General features: G+C 45.7%; 1 protein-coding gene across 1 annotated transcript in view; it reads right to left on the reverse strand.

The window, feature by feature from the left end:
* Positions 1–12,101, reverse strand: part of SCPEP1 (serine carboxypeptidase 1) — a 31,837-nt gene extending 19,736 nt beyond the window's left edge. Inside the window, exons 1-5 of the mRNA XM_007086706.2 lie at positions 11,995–12,101; positions 8,552–8,700; positions 5,525–5,614; positions 1,698–1,853; positions 1,278–1,352 (exon numbers count right to left, since the gene is read on the reverse strand). Coding sequence (XP_007086768.2) covers positions 1,278–1,352; positions 1,698–1,853; positions 5,525–5,614; positions 8,552–8,700; positions 11,995–12,061 — 537 coding nt within the window. The 5' untranslated portion in view covers positions 12,062–12,101. The remainder of the gene's footprint in view (positions 1–1,277; positions 1,353–1,697; positions 1,854–5,524; positions 5,615–8,551; positions 8,701–11,994) is intronic.
* Positions 12,102–15,276: the final 3,175 nt, after the last annotated feature.

The raw sequence follows: 15,276 nt of genomic DNA on the forward strand, positions 1-15,276 counted from the left end.
CTGACAGCTTAGAGCTCAGAGCCTCGAGCCTGCTTCGGATTCTGTCTCCCTCTCTCTGCCCCTCCCCTGCTCACACTCTGTCTCTTTCTCTCAAAAATAAAAAAAAACATTAAAAAAATTTTTTCTTAATAAAAAATAAATAAATAAATAAAATGATTTACCATTTTAAAATGTTTTATTCATTTCCCTGACTTCTTAACCAAAACTGGGTATCACCAATCTTTTAAATATTTGTAAATCCCACAGATTCAGCTACTAATAAAAGTTGAGCATTTTCCATATGTTCACAGGCTGTTTGCATTTCTTCTATAAATTGCTTGTTTGTATTCTTTGCCAATTCGCAAAGAATATTGTCTTTCTTAGAATATTCTCTTTTTTTATGGAGTATCAATAAGAATACCTTTCCTATTATATACATAGATTTTTTTTTTGAGACAGAAAGAGAGTGTGCACAGGGGAGAGGGGCAGAAGGAGAGAGAGGGAGGGAGGGGAAGAGAGAGGGAGAGGGAGAGAGGGAGAGAGGGAGTGAGGGAGGGAGAGAGGGAGAAAGGGAGAGAGGGAGAGAGACAGAGAGGGAGAGGGAGGGGGAGAGAGAGAGAGAGAGAGAGAGAGAGAGAGAGAGAGAATCCCAAGCAGGCTCCACAGTTAGCGCAGAGCCTGATGTGGGGCTTGATACTGTGAACCACAAGATCACAGACCTGAGCCCACTAAGCGTCAGATGCTTAACCAAGTGAGCCATCCAGGTGCCCCTAGATTTCTTTATGTTTTGATTTTTTAATCTATCTACAACTGACGTTTTATGGAAGAAGAAATTCCATGTTACTGGTTTTCAAAGTGAGAGCCATTCGTTTCTGTGCCATTCATTGAATATTGTCTGTTGCCCAATGATTTGAAATGCCATGTTATCATTTGGTATGATTCTGCCACATGATCATATCCATGACACATACATGTCACTTACATACACACAGAAGTATATGTAAAATCTGTTTCCAGGTTCTTCACCCTGCTGCTTTGAAGTCTGCTGCTAAGCTAGTACCACACTGTTTTACTGTTTTACCCACTATAGCTTTCTTATAACTCATTTCATATCCGTTAGGGCAACCTTCACTGTGTTCTTTGAAACTTTTCATGGTTATTATTAGAGATTTAACCTTACTCTGCATGTACAAGGTACCACAAGGTCCTATTCATAGTATATTCAATATCAGCTGATATAAAAAGGAACAGAATCAGTTTATCTGAAACGAAAACAAGAAAGACATCTTTCCTGTTACCTTATAAAGTTCTAGACCAATGCCAGCGGCCATTTTGCCTCCATAGGACTCCGAGAAAATGTAGAACGGAATCGTCTAGCAAGAAAAGGAATTTACACAGAATTAAATATCCCGAGTGCATTTTTTACATAAATTAATTTCAGATTTCTATTGCATGTAACGGCCAGACAAAAATCTGCTTTTATTGGTCTTTCCCCCCCTTATCTGGTTAGAGTACCAGGCTCCAAGGTCATTCTTTCAAGCTTAAAACCACCTTGAGAGATGACAGAAACAGAAGGCCACAACCTGATCTCGGGTGCAGAAGGGTTGTCTCTGATAACAGCTGGACATTGAACTCTTGGGGGAATTTAAGTTTATTAGGATGGATGTAACAGTGGGACTGTGAGCGCTTTGCTTAGCTGACCCCGAGTTACAGCTTACCTGGAATTCTTTGTGGCTATCGAAGAAGGTCTTTAGGAGAATCATCATGTCTGACACCACCATGGCGAGGTCTTTGGCATACGCGTCACTCTTGTTCACGTAACTGAACCCAGTGCCCACAGGGTTATCCACAAATAGGAGACTGGCCGACTGGAGCTACATGTCACACGGGAAAGTCAAGTGGCACCATCGGTCAGTCACCAACTGTCTTTCCACTCTCTTCTATGAGCTCAACAAAACCCACACGCGAGGATATCAGTGTGCTTACAAGCCTACCGCTAAAAGGGATTTCAAAAAATTATAAACATAGGCTACTAAGGCGAAGAAAAGGAGAGGCAAGAAGGAAAGGTTAGCATACACGGGGATCAAAACACATAAGCGGTCAGTTTTCACACAATACGGGGTCCTAAATGTAATACGTTAGCTCTGGTAGAACCACGCGGTCCAAGCAACAGCTGGAAGCAGGGAGGGTACGTCCAAGGTCTGAATACCACATATCAGTTTTCTTTAAGGTGAATCCAATTTCCACACCGGCCTGGCCTCTCGGTGCACTACAAGTACGGAATCTATCCTAATACCTCTTCCAAAGAGGCTCAGAGTTACAGAATCTCGATGTAAGTATGGTAAGCTAGGTGTGAATGAGTGGCCAAAGGAATGAAGTCCAAATCAAGAAACTGCCCGGGCCGGGGCCTGACGGTAAAGTGTACTTGCTCGGATGTTGGAAATGTGGCAGGAGGTGGGCAGAGACCAGGTCATGCCCAGGAATCTGGATCTGGTCTTCTGGGAACTGAAAGACATTAAACTAAGGAGTGATTTGCATTGGAGAGGCGCTCCGAAAGCAGCCCCTAGAGAGGATGGAAAAGGGATGAAGGATATTAACAGCACTCGGGTATTCAACACAGAGTCACCACGTGACCCAGCAATTCCACTCGGAAACTGAAAACAGGAACTCAAAACAAATGTTTGTACACCAGTGTTCCCTGCACTGTTCACGAGCGCTAACAGGTAGAAACAACCCAAGTGTCCGTCACCAGATGAACAAACAGAATGTGGTATATCCATACGGTGGACTAGTATTCAGCCTTCAAAAAGGGAAGTAGTGGTATATCCTACATGGATGAACCTTGTAAATGTTATGCTAAGTGAAAGAAGCCACATGCCCAAGGCCACATTCTGTATGACGCCATTGTTACAAAACGGCTAATGCAGGCGAGTCTACAGAGACAAAGTTGATTTGTGGCAAGTTGCCTAAGGAGAGATGGGTGGTTAACAGCTAAGGGGTATGAGGTTTTCTGGGATGGGAGGCTAGTGAAAATGGTCTGAAATTGAGTGTGGTAATGGTTGTAAAACTCTGAATATACGAAAAGCCATTGAATTGTATACTTTAAATGGGTGAATTATATCGTATGTGAGTTGTATTTCAATAAAGCTATACTTTAAAAAATTCATTTTTAGGTAAAACTGATTGGATGAGGGGGAGGGTGGGAGAGGGAGGGGCAGGGGAAGATGAGATGGCTCTCTGGTTTCTGTCTCAGGCATGATTGGATGGTGGTACCATTTACCACAAGGGACACATGAGAGTTGGCTGGTTTTGTGGATGGATAGAGGGTCTTGTGTAATAATGAATATGGCCTGGGGTATGTCGAACCGGGCACGTACGAGAGACATCCACAAGGAGGCATCTCAGAGGCAAATGGAGAAATAGTTCTTGGGCAAAAAGTTCTGAGCCAGAGATGCTGACTTGGGGGGCATCACCTTCTATGTGTCATTAAAGCAGTTTGAGAGGACAAGGCCGCCCAAAGAACACATAGAAGAGAATGTTACCTAGGACAGGGTACAGGAAACAACAATATCTAAGACATGGGAATGGCCAACAGTGTGGCAAAGAAATCCAATGAAAAGAATCCCATGAAGGATCTAACGGGACTCTGGAACTGGGAAGCCAGCACACCCTTGGGGACAACAGCTCCAGCAGAGCTCTGGGGAGAGGCTACAGCGGGTCAGGCCGGTGCTTCCCAACCTTGTCACGGCCACAGAGATAAGTGTACTGCATCCTAGAGCTAATGTGCACTGGGTTCCCTAGTAAGTACTCTCTCCTGCCCCAGCACCCAGCCCCCAGGTGAGAAAGCTCTGGGCTAGGGCATAAATAGGAGGTAAAGACCAGGGGCCACTGGGTGACTCAGTCGGCTAAACATTCGACTTCAGCTCAGGTCATGATCTCGCGGTCTGTGGGTTCGAGGCCCACACAGGGCTCTGTGCTGACAGCTTAGAGCCTGGAGCTTGCTTTGGATTCTGTGTCTCTGTCGCTCTCTGCCCCTCCCCTGCTTGTGCTCTGTCTCTCTCTCTCTCTCTCTCTCTCTCTCAAAAATAAATAAACATTAAAATTAAAAAAAAAAAAATAGGAGGTAAAGACTAGACAGCAGTAAATACAGGCACACCTTGTTTTACTGCATTTTATCTTTAACAAATTAAAGGTCTGTAGGCAGCCCTGTGTTGAGCAAGTCTATAGACACCATTTTCCCAACAGCATCTGCTTGCTTCGTGTCTCTGTGTCACATTTTGGTAATTCTTGCAATGTTTCAAACTGTTTCGTTATTACTGTGCTTGTTACAGTGCTCTGTAACCAGTGATTAGGACTCACTGAAAGTTCAGATGATGGTTAGCTGTTTTTAGCAATAAAGTTATTTTTAATTTAACGTACATAGTGTTACATGTAACAGACCATGGTATAGTGTAAGCGTTACTTTTCTATGCCCTGGGAAATCGAAAAATTCATTTGACCCGCTTTACTGTAGGTCTGGAAACCAAACCCGCAACGTCTCCAAGGTATGCCTGTATAAAGAATTCTTTCAAGAAAAAGTGGTAGCCGGAGGCACTTGGTAGTAGGTTGGGAAAAACCTGTGCATGTCTGTAGCCCAGGGAACAGAGAGCCTACAGACAGCATAAGGATGTAGAAAGGTACTAACTGTCCAAGTGGAATCTTTGAGAAAGGGACCCCAGCAGAGAGGGGCCTCGTGTTATTTTGAGATGGGCAGGAGGATAGTAAGGGGCAGGAAGGGGTAGAGAGGACAGGGGAAAGCCGGTCACAGGCAATGACTCTGTCCTCTCGGTGAGGCAGGGAGACAGGGCAGACAGGGAGGGAGCAGAGCACCAGCACACAGCAGAGGGCGGCCACGAGCTCAGGCAAAGCCCACAACCAGGTTGTGGTTTTGCCCGCCAGTGTCTGGCACCCAGAAGCAGGGGCCGAGCAGGTGCACAGTGCGACTGATCCAAGGTTGGGGGTGGCTTGGCTCTTTGGGGAGAAGGATGAAGGAGCCAGGGGTTGCGCAGAGAGGGGTTAGGGCAAGACGTGAAACCAAGAACGAGGGAGGGGGTGGAGACAGAACAAGAGAGACACCAAAAAGGTAGAGGACAAAGGCTCTGAAGTCTTGATGAAGTCAAGAAGCAGGGTAGGAGAGTGGAGAGGGGACAGGATTGGACGTCGTGGCCAGAGGGTGGGATCCTGCGGTCAGATTGCAGAGATGGCCAAATAGGAAATGACAAGGTCCAGGGTGTCTGCTGGAATAGGCTTTGGCCGTCAAGTGGATGGAAAGGTCACCGACGTGGGAAGGGAAGAGAGCCAGGGGACGGACAAGCTGCCCCCAGAAATGGAAGAAGCTGGCTAGAGCGGAAGCCTAGGGACAAGTGCACAAGGCCCAGGACCCCTGGGGAAGAGGATGGAGTGGGATTGCTTAATCTGTGACCCCACCCAGAATGGGGTAGGGCCAGGTGGGGCTCAGCCTTGGAGAGGCCACAGGGCAGTTTCAGTTAGGCTGTGCTCACTGTACCCAGGTAGTTCTTCGTGGTTTGAGATCACTGTCAAGGGGCCCAATTTCCTCAAAGTTTCCAAATCCAGTGCTGGAACCGCCCGGACCACCCTGTGGAAGAGAAAATAAACAACAAAATAAGCCCAGAGAAAACATTAGTCAAATCTTGGTCATTATAACAATGACCACATTCACTCTAAATGATTTATGATTTAGTGCTGGCTCAGTCAACATTCTACGAAAGACACAACTGACCTGGTGAACCAGGGGGTCTGTACCGACAGAGCCCCTGGTAACTGCTGAAGTCTTTCTAAAGGGAAAAGACTCAGGGACACCTGTCTGGCTCAGTCAATAGAGCATACGACTCTTGACCTTGGGGTTGTGAGTTCAAGCCCCATGTTGGGTGTAAAGATTGCTTATAAATAAATAAATAAATAAATAAATAAACAAACAAACAAACAAATGAAAACACCTGGCTTACGAGCCCCAAAAGGAATTTTCCTACCTCTGATCCTCTGAGATTGACTCCTGACCCGCCATGGGGCACGCTGGGCACTGACCTTCAAAACACCTTAGCCAACCCCTCTCATCTCCAAGATGAACAGTAAGGCCCAGGTAAGGGACATGGCAATTAGGGGTCCATTTTGCCAGGACTGGACCTGGGGCCCTGTGACTCCTCACCCCACCACCTCTCCTCTGTCCCTGCAGACCAACAAGGGACGCAGACTGAAGGGCAGTTTGATCATGTGGATCCTGGGATATAATTTAGTAAATGTAGAAGTCCCAGGGCAGGAAGGACTCAATACTGTGTGCATCCAGGGCCAATGGCAGGGCAGGACTGTGAGCAGAGCTCAGTGCCGGGGCATTGTCAGTTGAGCATCCGACTTCAGCTCAGGTCATGATCTCACAGCTTATGAGTTCTAGCCCCGCCTTGGGGTCTGCGTTGACAGCTCGGAACCTGGAGCCTGCTTCGGATTCTGTGTCTCCCTCTCTCTTTGCCCTTTCCCCACTCATGCGCTCTCTCTCTCTCTCTCTCTCTCTCTCTCAAAAATAAATAAACATCGGGGTGCCTGGATGGCTCAGTCAGTTAAGTGGCTGACTTCAGCTGAGGTCATGATCTCACGGTCCGTGAGTTTGAGCCCCGCATCGGGCTCTGTGCTGACAGCTCAGAGCCTGGAGCCGGCTTCAGATTCTGTGTCTCCCCCTCTCTCTGTCCCTCCCTGTTTGCACTCTCTCTCCCAAAAATAAATACTTAAAAATAAATAAATAAACAAACAAACATACATTAAAAAAATAATAAAATAAAATAAAATAAAATGTTGGCAACTAATCCAGATAAAACAATAGGAAGGTTTTGCAACTTCTGAAATTCAATGGTTTTTAAATTCCTGAGAGCCCAGAAGGTGCTTGAGGGGCGAGCATGTGACAAAGGGAAGGCGGCCAGGGTAGGACCCGGCCTACACTCCAGCCCTTCTGCTTTCCACTTGGGCTCCGTATAGAAGCTTTCACTTGACGGTGGTAAGAGTCCTGCTGATGAAGAAAAAGTTGAAAAACCTTAAAAATCCCTCAGATTAAAAAACAAAGCCCAGGGGCGCCTGGATGGCTCTAATGGTGGGGCACCTGACTTAGGCTCAGGTCATGATCTCGCAGTTCATGGGTTCGAGCCCAGTGTCAGGCTGTGTGCTGACAGCTTGGGGTCTGGAGCTTCTGGTTCTAAGTCTCCCTCTCTCTCTGCCCCTCACCCGCTCACACTCTGTCTGCCTGTCTCTCTCTCTCTCAAAAATAAATAATTTTTTTTTAATTAAAAAAAATAATAAACAAACAAACAAACAAAAACCAAAGCCCAAAAACGGAACCCTGCAGCATCTCTACCTACCGCAGCCCTGGGTGGACAGAAGGGCCCTGGGATACACCCGTGGCATCTTCTTCTCAGACACTTTTACATCTGCACCCTCGGGCCAGGCCTCACCTCCAGCACTCAAAGGAGACAGTTGTGATAACGCCCCCTTCCCGCACAGGGCTCACCTGCACTCTGTCTCATCAGGAGAGTCCACCAGGGCTAGCTGAGGAGGCCAAGCCCAGGGCACCAGCAGGGTGCTCGTGAATACTGACATTTTGGGAGGAAGTGACACGTGCATCCCATGGAGAGGAGTACCCTGACACCCTATTTACTGGTGCGCAACCTGGAACCCAATCTGGGCCATACCGCCAGTTTCCAGAAGCTGAAGCAAAACTGTGTTCGTCAACCCCTCCCTAAAGGCTGGTCTTCCAGGTGGGTGTGGGCCACCTCTAGGCAAATATTTTAGGAATGCAAGAGAGGATCCTCTGCCTGCCCCCCAAAGCTGCCTCCAACCGGTTCCCAGCCTTCCATCCTACAATCAGAGCTCAAGATTAAAACCCAAACACACTCAGGGAGGATAGGACCCAACATTGAATTCTAAGATACAAAAGGCTGAGTCCTTTCAAAAGGGGGCTTTTCTGGGGGCAAGGAGTTAGGGTCTAGGAAGGACTGGGAGAAGAGACAGAGAGAAAGGGCTGCTCGGGAACCTTTCCGAACACCTGTCAGCATTTAGTCACAGGGGTCTACAGGAGCTTCTGCTAAGGCATCCTACCACTGACTGGACTCAATATAATGTTTATTTATTTTTGAGAGAGAGAGGGAGAGACAGAATATGAGTGGGGGAGGGGCAGAGAGAGAGGGAGACAGAATTCAGGCTCCAGGCTCCGAGCTGTCAGCACAGAGCCCGACATGGGGCACGAACTCACGAACCGTGAGATCATGACCTGAGCTGAAGTCGGACACTTAACTGACTGAGCCACCCAGGCGTCCCTTGACTGGGCTCAATATAAAAAGACCTCTGCAAAGGCTCTCTCTCTGATTTGGCCTCTTAGCATACCATTGTCTTTGCCTGCCTCAGGAGGACACCAAATCCCCGCCCCCAGCCAGGACCCCCCCCCACCCCAGATCAGTCCTTCCCCCCTGAGCTTTTACGAGCTGGCAAAGTGGTAAGAGGGGAAAACCAGGCCAGGCAGCCAGGCCACTTTTACCTGAAGCCACATGACCAGAGGGAGTTCTGAGAAGTTCTTGCAGGGGTTAGTTGCATAATAGAGCCACCAGAACATGTGGGCATCCTTGCGGACAGTCACATAATCCCACACTTCCTTTCCTTCCTCTGCGGGCCAGTCAATGACTGCTCCTAAAACAGAAGCACAACGTGATTTTCCTGAAGAAGGTCAACCATCCAGGTAAATTCCAAGGCTGTAGAGATGGCCATGCTAAGCTAGAGATGATGTGGTTTATATTTTTGGCAACGTACTCACTCTAATATAGTGGGGAGATAAGGAAAAGACACTTCAGTTGTGAAAAAAAGAAACCAAACTTAATAGTGGCAGAGGAGATTGGGGGCTTTCACTTTTTCCTCTGCACCGTCTGTAATATTTGAATTTTTAACAGTAGGCATGAACACTTTTACAATTCTGTTTTTTCTTATTTTTTTTTTAACTTTATTTTATTTATTTTAAGATAGAGACAGAGAGAACACAAGTGGGGTAGGGGAAGAGAGAGAGAAAATCCCAAGCAGGCTCTGCACTGATAGCGAAGAGCCTGATGCGGGGCTTGAACTCATGAACCTCGAGATCATGACCTGAGCCGAAGTCACTTCACCAACTGAGCCACCCAGGCACCCCCACAATTCTGTTTTAAAAAGAGAGAGAGATTTACATTTTGGGGAAAAAAGGAAAAAATCTCAAAATGCAAGATGCTAGCTTTTGTATCTCTTTTAATGTATTATTAAAGAGGTATCCCAAATTAGAGAGACCAAGAGTCACTATATTATATTGGGGCAACTGTTAGCTTTTGTGAAGGAAAAAAAAAAAAATCTAAGTCCTTTTTAAAAAAAAATTTTATGTTTATTTACTTTTTGAGAGAGAGACAGACAGAGAGAGCAAGCTGGGGAGGGGCAGAGAAAGAGAGAGGGAGAGAGAAAATCCCAAGCAGGCCCAGTGCTGTCCATGCAGAGCCAGTCAAGGCACTGGAATTCAAGAACTGTGAGATCATGACCCGAAGTGAAACCAAGAGTCGGACGTTTAACTGACTGAGCCACCCAGGTGCCCCCACAAATGTAGGTCCTTACTTAACACTCTAAACCAAAATAAATTTCAAGTGGATAAAGTATTTCAATTCTAAAATTTCGATATTAAAAATAATATGAAAATATAATTGAATGTTTTTCTGATCTCTGGATGGGGAAATGATGTAAGCATACCCCACAGATATAAAGAAAACTATCAACAGAGTTGAGGACAGGAACTTGTTACATTTTCTGTACAATAAAATTTATGTACATCAAAAATAAAATCGGGGCACCTGGGTGGCTCAGTCGGTTGGGTGTCCGACTTTGGCCCAGGTCACGATCCTGTGCTTGGTGGGTTCGAGCCCCATGTGGGGCTGTGTGCTGACAGCTCAGAGCCTGGAGCCTGCTTCAGATTCTGTATCTGTCTCTCTCTCTACCCCTCCCTTGCTTGCACTCTGTCTGTCTCCCAAAAAGAAAATAAATATTAAAAAAAAGAATAATAAAATTAAATTAAAAGGCAAACAAAGACAGATCTGTGACAAATATGCACAACAGCAATTTTCTTTACTTGTGTAGATCAATTTTTTTTTTTTTTACTTTTTTTAACGTTTTTATTTTATTTTTTGAGAAGCAGAGACAAACGCTTAACTGACTGAGCTACCCAGGCGCCCCATTGCGTAGGTAAATTGAAAACAGGAAGATCCTGGGGCGCCTGGGTAGTTCAGCTGGTTAAGCCTCTGACTCTTGATTTCAGCTCCACCTCATGGTTAGCGGGTTTGGGCCCGGAGTCAGGCTCTACACTGACAGCTTGGAGCTTGCTTGGGATCCTCTCTCTCTCCCTCTCTCTCTACCCTACCCCTTCCCTGCACCCACCCCACCTCTCTCTCAAAATAAATAAACTTAAAAAGGGTTAACATCACTAATATTCATACATGAAAAGTAAAGCAATATGAGGTCACTAAAAAAATCTTCGCTTATTTGATAAACAAAATAATGGCGGGTGCTCAATGTCCACAAGGAGGCTGGAGACCGGCCCTCAGCACTGTTGGCCAGAGTGCACACAGCATCACTTTTCGGGAAGGCAGTCTGGCTTTCCAAATAGCAAAAGAAAGATATTCCATAGATTAAAAGCCATATATATACATGTACATCCTTCAATCCCGCAGCTCCAATTTTCCTTAGTTATCTTTGTAGCATCTGCAAAATAGGTATCAGAAAAGAGTAAGTTATGCACATTTTCTATGTCACCTTTGCTAAAGTAACAACTCTCAAGTTACAGTTGTTTTTCTCAAATACCCTCTGAGGGTGGAGAAAAAAAAAAAAGGCCAATAATGTGCAAAGATGATGAGAGGTGACCCTCGATGATGGGCGTTTCCTGCCTTCCACTTCCTCTTTTCTTAAATTCCAAGCCCCTGTGACAAGGAAAATAACAAAAACTGGTCTCAAAAAGAAAAGAAGGGAGTAGATGAGGAGACAAACGGGTTTTGTAACTGATTAAGAAAACCAGAAAGTGGCTTGAGGGGCAGAACAGAATGGCTAGATCATAGATGTGGCTGTAAGATTTGAGGTACGGGTGATAGAAGATCACACTACCTCCTGGAAAGTAACAGATACGGCCTGGGTCCCTTTTGACTTAATGGCTGGCACTCCTCCCTTTCTTGGCAGTGAACACTGTTAAAATTTGGGGGGGGGGGGGAGGGGATGGACAACCTATTTGACAACATTTTCCAGACCCAAGCTGAAGGGCCAGAGTATCCCCAGTTACACAAGGGAAGAGGAGGAATGTGGAGCAACCCGCCTCGAGTCACAAGGCAAGTTTGCGGCCAGTTCCAGTTCCCAGATCCGGATTCAGACCACAAGACATTTTGCTGAAAGACTGAAAATCAATTTCCAAGTCATCCTGTTAAACACGAATTTGTTTTTGTCAAAAAGAATCGCAGTGAAGGGAGATCTTATCCTGTCTGTACGGATCAAGTAGAGAGAAAAAGCCCTTACCTCAATGAAACGTCCCATTCGAGGTAGGACTTTTCAGAGTCCTTTGGACCGCATGTTTCAGCTCAAAAGAAAAAGTCCCCATAATCCCACTTAGCAGCCAATCACGGCAGGAAAAGGGAGGTGGATTTAGGATCGTGGTAACCTCACCCACCAGCAGTTTCCCCAACTCAAGTAATTTGCACAATTGCTCCTACCTAGGCGTAGGGAAGAGAGGAGCACCAGACTATTCAGAGCCAGGAAGGGGTATTAAAAGCACTTAGTATTTTATCTTAAAGAAAAAAAGAGCTAGGTCCTAAAGCAGTTTGATCACGGAAGGTAGAAACGGGGAAAGGCATTTGCTCTAAAAAGCACAAACCCACTAACAGACTCTCATCCCTGGAGAAGGATGCACCGGCCTCTGGTGCACTTTCTTCCCGAACCTACCGGTACTCAGGCCCAGCAGCAAGAGCAGCAGCAGCACCACGGGAGAGGTCCTCGGCACCAGCTCCATGGCGAATACGGCGCGGCGACACCAGCCCGAGGCTGAAAACCCTGAGCCCCACCACGTGACGGCAGTGGGTGGGACCTGGCTCCGACCGGGGCCTGGGCGGGCCCTGAGGCGTGGGCGGGGCCTGGGGCGTGGGCGGGACGTGGGCGGGGCCTGAGCGGCTCGCGGCTGCTAGTGTCCCGCCGGCACTCTGCTGGGCCTCCCGACCGCGAGCCAGGCAGTGGCGGTCTAGGTGCTCTGTCTGTCTGCCCCACCGCGACCTCCTTTGCCGTTTTGGGGACGGATCAGAGGGGTTGAGGCGTTTAATACATTTGTTTGACTTGGGTCGTGGGACAGGACTGAGACGCTGCGAAGAAATGGCGAGAACCGTCCTTTCTGCCCCGCTCATCTCTTCCCTCCCCAGCAACAGGGCTGACATTTCAAAAGCTAGTGCATCTACCTCCGAACACATGATGCTTGAACCCGCTGGTCGTTGAAAACTGCGATTCCATTTTCATAGACTTATCTTTAAAGTTATTTTGACTATAAAGTTACATATATTATGAACATTTTGGAAATTAAAAAAAAATTAGATCCTACGAAACAAACCATTGTTGGCATTGGGATATATTTTTCTCTAGTCTTCGTTTTAAGTGCAATAATAAAAAAAATTATTGTTTTTTCCTGTGTTGCTAATTTGTCAATAGTATCATTCTGTGTTAACATTGTCTTCACAAGTCATTTTATTTTTCTAATTTTTAAGCCAACTTTATTTTTTTAAGTTTATTTATTTATAATGTTTATTTATTTTTGAGAGAGAGAGTGTGAGAGTGGAGGAGGGGCAGAGAGAGAGGGATAATCTCAAGCAGGCTCCCTGCGGTCAGTGCAGAGCCAGATGTGGGGCTCGAACTCACAAACTGTGACATCATGACCTGAGTGGAAATCAAAAGTTGGTTGCTTCGTGGACTGAAACCCTGGGCACCCCACAACAGTCATTTAAGAGAGGGAATTACAGGTTTGGGAAGGGGAAAGGAGGAAAAGAATGGTAGGATTGTTTCGTGTGTGTGTGTGTGTGTGTGTGTGTGTGTGTGAAAAGGTTTTTTTGTTTTTTTGTTTTTTTCTCTGAGTATACTGAATAACTCACCTCGTAGAGCTAGGAAACAGGGTAATACAAGGACAGTATGAGAGTAAGGCTGCTGCCATATATTCTATTTCAAACGTTCACTTGACAGAAAACAAAACAAAAACAAAGTCCAGGTGACAACTCCTTTTCCTGCTCCCCTCTGCATCCCTCTCCCCCTGCCTGTCTTAAGTGGACAGATGTTTTTATCTGCATCGTTGTGGAATGACAGTCCTGCCAGTGAAGGGCAAGCCCACTGAGATTTGGGCCAGAGAAAAGAATTAGGCAACTGGGTTCTCAGGGGTGCTCCGGGAATGTGTAAAATGCCATTATGAGGGTATTGGGGATAAGCCCGTAGAGGAGCGTTAGAAAGATACACATCCAAGTTACACCCTTAGTCAAACAGAAATAACTGTGTTACAAACATTATTTTAAGCTTTTCCTTATCTAAAGCTTCCAAATTGGGGACGCTTGGGTGGCTCAGTCAGTTGAGCATCCAACTCTTGATTTTGGCTCAGGTCATGATCTCGAGGTTCATGAGACTGAACCCCATATCAGGCTCCTCACTGAGCATGGGGTCTGCTTAAGGTTCTCTCTCTCTCTCTCTCTCTCTCTCTCTGCCCCTCTCCCCTGCTCATGGGTGCTTTCTCTCTCTCTAAAGAAAAAAATTTTTTTAAAGCATTAAAAAAAATAATAAAGCTTCCAAGTCGGTCTCTGTCACCAGAGCTTTAAATACTCTTAACCATTACAGGGTTTCATGTTTTCATTGTAAAAATAAAGCTATAGTAAATATATTTTTCCATATGGTATTTTTCATATTTGGGATTATTTCTCTAAAATAAAATAGAAGTGATAACTATTGCATAAAAGTCGACAAACATTATTATATAACTTTTAAGCACGGGATGGGCTTATATGGTATGGAGATACAGGTAAGGGCCAGGCAACTGCCTGATAAAACAATGGTGTAAAATCAACTAGAAACTATGGCTGCCCCCTGGGGGATAAAACCTCAGACATTGACAGGGAAGGAACATAAGGTAATTTCCTGAAGTAATGGTAATGTATATAGGTGTGTTGAACCAGTAAAATTCAACTGAGTAAGTTTTTTTTTTTTTTTAAGTTTTATTTATTTAAGTAACCTCTACACCCCATACGGAGCTCAAACTCATGACCCCAAGTTCAAGGGTCCCACATTCCTCCAACTGAGCCATCCAGGCATCCTTCAACTGAAAGAAATTTTAAAGATCTTGTTGGCTGTATTCAATGATACATGAATCTGGTAGCATACCGTCTAGCAGAAAGAAAGGGGATCCAAGGAGCTATACAAAATGGAAGGCTTTTGTAGGCAGAAACCTCTGGACAAGGAAGCTACGAACAAAAGAAAAGAAAGGATTGTTTCAGGCAAGGCTTTTCTTGGGGTGGGGGAAGCGAGTTATCACATAGATTACTTAACTAGAGCTTACCAGGAAATTCTAATTTGGCTATTAAAGATCACATTCCTGGGGTACCTGGCTGGCTCAGTCAGTAGAGCTTGTGACCCTCCATCTCAGGGTTGTGGGTTTGAGTCCCACCTAGGGTGTAGAGAATACTTAAAAATAAAACCTTAGGGGGCACCTGGGTGGTTCAGTTAGTTAAAGGTCCAACTTTTGATTTTGGCTTAGGTCACAGTCTCATGGGTTTGTGGGTTTAAGCCCCACATCAGGCTCTGCGCTGCCCCCCAGCTGATTTTTGACAAAGGTTTTTTGGGGGAGTGAGAATTCTTGCCCCTTCAAAGGTCCTTCTAGCTGATATACAGCTAGATATACATGCAGATTAACAGGAGAAAATCAAACGTAACAGCACACATACGGGGAATCCACACAGACATGGAAATTCCAGAGACAAGCAAAATGAGGTACATATGTCATCCTGAACCGAGGAGAAAGGGGTAAGGGTCTGGCACTTCAGAGGAAAGAATAAGAGCCATAAGAAGAAGAACAGATAGAAGGTAATTAGGTGGGGTAATTAGGTGGGGCAGCGCCCCACCATACAGATGGGTCCCTCAGATAAAGTTGGTCCCTGCTAATAACCCTTATTCTGGGAAAGACCCCCAACTTAGATTCTTCTATGTAGTTAA

The sequence above is a fragment of the Panthera tigris genome, chromosome E1 (genome assembly GCF_018350195.1).
Source record: "Panthera tigris isolate Pti1 chromosome E1, P.tigris_Pti1_mat1.1, whole genome shotgun sequence".
In the NCBI taxonomy this organism is placed as follows: domain Eukaryota; kingdom Metazoa; phylum Chordata; class Mammalia; order Carnivora; family Felidae; genus Panthera; species Panthera tigris.